Source organism: Aethina tumida, chromosome 4 (genome assembly GCF_024364675.1).
Source record: "Aethina tumida isolate Nest 87 chromosome 4, icAetTumi1.1, whole genome shotgun sequence".
NCBI lineage: Eukaryota > Metazoa > Arthropoda > Insecta > Coleoptera > Nitidulidae > Aethina > Aethina tumida.
In genome coordinates this window covers 7,018,819-7,023,730 of record NC_065438.1, presented here as the reverse complement: position 1 = coordinate 7,023,730, position 4,912 = coordinate 7,018,819, and the positions used below count along the sequence as shown (strand labels likewise).

The following is a 4,912-nucleotide window of genomic DNA, read 5'->3' as shown; positions in this document are numbered from 1 at the left end:
TATGTATAAATTTCTTATTTATTTCATCCATATTAAAAAGATTGATATTAAACAATAGAAGTCAATAAAATTCGTATTAATTCATGAAAAAGTTTTCTATTAAAAGTGTAATTATAAATATCTGTATTATTTTTATCTTCCTTACTCCAAATAATGTTTTTCTGTTCAAGTTTATTTCCAGAAATGTTTAGAAAGGTTTAGGGGCAAAAAACACATGAAATATATATGTATAAATTTCCTCTTTATTTCATCCATACTTAAAATTATATTTTAATACTTGACTTAATTTTGATTCCGCTCAGAAATGTTTATAAAACATAATGTATTAAAAAAAATACGAAAACAATTGAAGACAGACTAAATACAAAGGTACTAATTCTAAAGACTAAATTAATAAAAATATTTTAAATTAATACTGCTTTCCTCAACAGATCTAGATTCAAAACATATATACATGACTTATACGAAAACATTTTAGTTCGGTCATTCTCACCCTCTTCGCTACAAAAATCAGTCTTGAATGGTCCCTATCGATAAAACCTATCTTAACAACTAGAATCATTTTTGGTTACGATTACAAACACACAAACTTATAAATAATGTTTTAAACTACAATTAACATAAATACATTTACGGAGGAATAAATAAAACATTCAAAACGATAAAGAATTGTTGATTGTTCAAACACAATAATATTATGAATGAACAATCAGCAAAATAAATTTTGTTGAGTTATTGAAAACTAGAACCAGATAAAATTGCACATAAAAATACCTAAATCACAAGCATGACTAGCCAGTCCGTTGACTGGGTTCTAGTTTTCAATATACCGCAAATAATTCGCAAATAAACATATAAAATTATGTTGTCTCTATACAAAATGTTCCACATATTTGTCATCAAATAAACATTTTAGTGGGGCTTGTGCGTGATGTGCAAGAAGAACCTAAGCTTGTCGGGATGGTGTTCGCCGCACATGCTACAGGTGAACGGATCCGGACCCGAGTGGAACCTCATGTGCAACGAATAGAGCAACGGATCGCGGAAGTCGATGTCGCAGTACTGGCACTCCGTGTTCTCCTTCTCGCTCTCCTTCACCGGCTTCTCGGGCTCTTCCTCGCGATTCTGCACCACCTCCACGTTGCTGAACATCGTGGTCAGCTGTTCGTCGTCTTCGTCGGACGTGTCGTTCCTGTGCGGCGACAGCTTGAAGGCCGGCCCCTTGCGGCGGCTCGTGCCCGACTTGGTTTTGCTCAGGTCCAACGCTCCGGACTCGTCCGTCTCCGAGCCGGCGTCCTGCTGTTGCCGCTCCTCTTGTTGTTGTTGTTCCTCCATTTTGGGAACCGCCATCGTGGCGTCTTGTTCGGGCTCGTCCGTGGAGTTGGACAGGTTCCTCTCCCGGGCCAACCGCTCCAAGTTCTGCAGCATCATTTGCTGCGACAAAGCGCCCAATAGTGGGTGGAAGAACTGCTGCATCTGTTGTATCTGCGGCAGCAACGGGAAGTTGCCCAGCTGGGTCGGGTTCATCATGAGCTGGTTCATCAAAGGCATCTGCGGTGGCACTTGCTGGTTGGGCTCCGGTTCTTCGTTTTTGGGTCCCATGATCTTCTTGACTTTGGGCCCGCGTCTGGTGCCGTACACGTCGATGACGGGGAAGGGGTTCGGCGTGCCGTCCGGGTTCAAAACGGCGCCGGGTCTGTGGCTGTATTTGCGCAAGTGTTGCTTTAAACTGTGGCAATATTTGGCTACGTAGTTGCAGTCCCTGCAGTGGTACTGGTAGACGCTGGAATGCGACTTCATGTGGGAGTTCAACATGGACTTGCTCACGCACTCGTAGGAGCACTCCTCGCATTTGTAGGGCTTGCTTCCGTCGTGGTTTCTGATGTGGTACTCGTAGTGGTGTTTGTATTCGGTGACGAAGGGGCAATGTGGGCAAGCGAGGAGCTTTTCGCTCTTGATGTGGACTCTGTAGTGTTCCCACATGTCTTCCTTGCATGTGAAAGTTTCGGAGCAATGTCTGCATTTCACTAACTTCCTTTTGTTGGAGCTTTTCGTGGGAGTTTTCAATTTCGAGTCTTCATCTGATTTGGATTCGTCGCCGCTTTTGGGGGCCTCAGCCGAATGGAATGAGTTCTGGCCGAAGGCACGTTGGAGGTGCCTTAGAGCATCTTCATTAACGTCACCTTCGGGTTCTGACTCTTCTTTAATATCCCGTGAAGGTTCAGAGATTGGAGGAGTGAGCAAGTTTGTGGGGTAGGTGCTTTTGGCTGGCACCGGGGTGGAATAGTAAGGCGGTCTTGCGGCGGGCATTTGGTACATTGTGTCCATAGGGGCGCTGGTCCTTGTGTGGAACTGGGCACTACCGTCGGGTAAGCACAGGGGCGGGGAATATTGGCCGTTCATTGCGTTGGCGGCCGGTCCCGACTGCGGCGAATAGGGGTTCATCAAATCCTGGCTGCTATCGCTGGCCGGGGATGAGATGCCGGAATTAATGCCGGAGTCGTCGCGATCATCCATCGGCTCTTCCTTCTGCAACAAGAAGTAGATTGGTTAATGATGATTTCCTATATATTGTAAGATGTTTGCGTAACATACATGAAGAGTTTAAAAATAGACTCCTTCATGTGTTTACGGATAGGTTTTGAAAGAAAACGAAACACAAATATATGCTCAATAAAAATAGTGCCGGTATATTTTTAGAGTGGCACTGTTATGTTTTAATGGGCACAATAAAATTTCGTACCAATAAACAATTCACATGAGCTGACTCGTTTATATTATTAGATTATTTGTGCTGGTGAAAACAAACGTATGATTAATCAAGTTGGGCTTACCGGAATTTTATATTGCCATGGCATGGCTGGAGCTGGATTAGTTGCCATCATGTTATTAGGGTATCCACTCATTGAGAGGTTGACGCTGGTTGGCGGTGCGACTTGCATTTGACTGCTCTCTGCAAATAGTAAACAAAATTGTAGATAGTTCAATCACGTGTGGCCCGAGTTTCTTGTTTATCCCGACTGCATCGATAACACACTATCAATCGATAATACACAAAAAAACTTAAGTACCTAATCGAAAGTGGTAATCCATAAAAAAGCTAGTCCTGGGCTGGTTCACAAAAAATCAGTTTAAAAACAGTCAATAACAAACACAAAACTTCACTGCAATGTTCACAACATTGATAAGCACACGTGTGTACAGTGTAAGCGTCAAAACAAGACTGAGCTTTGAGGTCCATGCCTGAAATCCAGATAGCCATGCACTGGACATCTCCCACCACCGGCGTTGTTTTCCTTCACCCCACCCACGACGCCATCCCCACCAGCCCGGAAAGCTTCCCAAAAGCTCTCTCGCACGATTTATGTCCGGCGTATATTAAAAGCTTTTATGCGTTATTAAAAAAAATGCGATCGTTATTTTTGAGTAATGGGATAAATGGACAATAAACCGTACATATTGAAATTGTTATTGTGCGATATCGGTTGATTTTTACGAGACGCGCAATCTACGCCAATTTGATGTTTTTCTGAGGCGCACTTGGACCGAACTATCCGACAAACTTTCGAAAAAAAGTTCCCCGGAGATAAATCGCTCCATTTACGTCATCCCAACAAAAACAACCACTTTTTGTAGTTATTTAAAGTTATTTATGAATGTTGTTCGGAATAACCCATAAACATTGACTTTGTTGAGTCGCAAATCTGCAAAATAATCCGAAATTATGGTAATTTCTATGGAGCTTGGTGCATTTAAAAGAGGTAACTCTTTTACGAAACGCGCATTGTTACCCTTGCAAAAATGCCTACCTGTCTTTTTTGTTTGGCAATTCAGAAATTTGCCTATCAAAACGTTCCGAGAAAAATTACGAAACACGCCCAAACGGCAATTCCGGATGATTTACAATGCGAAATAAAAAGGTTTAAACATGTTGCTGGGACATTTGACTTTTCGACAAGGTCGTTGTTGTATTAAAAAAATGAGGAAGTGCAATTTTAGTTGTAACTCACCCTTTCTTCCACCCGGAGGATTCGGAGTTTGGGTGCTTTCAAATGCAGTTGCTGGGTGACACTGCCAAATGGTCGATAAAGACTCGAAATTTATTCAGCACTTTCCAATGGTTATTGTGTACCTAAAAATTAGTAAATATTTAATAATTACAAATAAATGTATTTTTACCTAAATCAACAAATTTGTGTAATAGTAAAAGGAAACATATTATCGAGGTACAAAACATAGTTTTCAACTGTTGTTTGTATTGAAAATATTATCTAGAAAAAACAGCTAAAGAGGTGTGTTTCATCAAAAGTGCTCCATTAATCTGATTAATTTTAAATAATCAAAAATAACAGATAAATTAGTTATTGTTTTGTGCATTATTTCAAAAAATTAATTTATCTCTCCAAAACCAAATTATTAATAATTGTCTAGTTGTGTAACCGAAAATAATCAGCTCATATAGAATTGATAACGTTTATGCAGCAAAATAACAACTGCAATAGATTAAATTATAATTATTTAATTAATTAATATAATAATAAAATATGTGTTTACCTTAGTCTGTCTCTTAAACAAACTGTATTTAAGTTTACTTGAACCACTTTTTAACATTTTTTACCTTATTTTTTCATAAAAGTATAGTAGTAAGCAAAAGTAATATTTACAATATTTAATTATGTATAATTAGTTTCAAAAATATTTTTTATTTCTATAATTAAAGGATTTTTTTTTAATTAAAATTAAAACACAAATGTTAACCCAAATGTTTCTAAATTTTTGCCCCTTAGTGTATATTCTTTCTTAAAAATATAGTGGTAAGCAAAATTATTATTTATAAAATTTTGACAATATTAATAATTAATTTAAATTAATTTAATTGTACATACTTTATTTTAGTATTATTTGTTTATTT

At 38.6% G+C, this 4,912-nt stretch overlaps 1 protein-coding gene across 2 annotated transcripts; it reads right to left on the bottom strand.

Moving 5' to 3' along the window:
* Positions 1-222: 222 nt before the first annotated feature.
* LOC109601310 (protein hunchback) lies at positions 223-4,217 on the bottom strand. Of its 2 annotated transcripts, XM_020017539.2 has the most exons (4): positions 4,180-4,217; positions 4,011-4,132; positions 2,835-2,953; positions 223-2,529 (listed from the first exon to the last, which is right to left on the bottom strand). In XM_020017539.2, exons 3-4 carry the CDS (start codon positions 2,940-2,942, stop codon positions 913-915), a joined length of 1,725 nt encoding a protein of 574 aa, XP_019873098.2. In that variant the 5' UTR covers positions 2,943-2,953; positions 4,011-4,132; positions 4,180-4,217; the 3' UTR covers positions 223-912. The 2 variants fall into 2 exon arrangements, with proteins under 2 accessions (XP_019873098.2, XP_019873097.2); XM_020017538.2 differs by lacking the exons at positions 4,011-4,132; positions 4,180-4,217 and adding an exon at positions 3,072-3,244.
* Between the last annotated feature and the right edge of the window lie 695 nt (positions 4,218-4,912).

Bases quoted from the DNA above. Each gene is read 5' to 3' on its own strand.
- LOC109601310 (XM_020017538.2), bottom strand. From the start codon at position 3,093: ATGGATTACCACTTTCGATTAG. The intron at 2,954-3,071 runs GTACTTAAGTTT...TACTATTTGCAG, and splicing joins GGATTACCACTTTCGATTAG to AGAGCAGTCAAATGCAAGTC. The intron at 2,530-2,834 runs GTAAGCCCAACT...TTCTTGTTGCAG, and splicing joins CATGGCAATATAAAATTCCG to AAGGAAGAGCCGATGGATGA.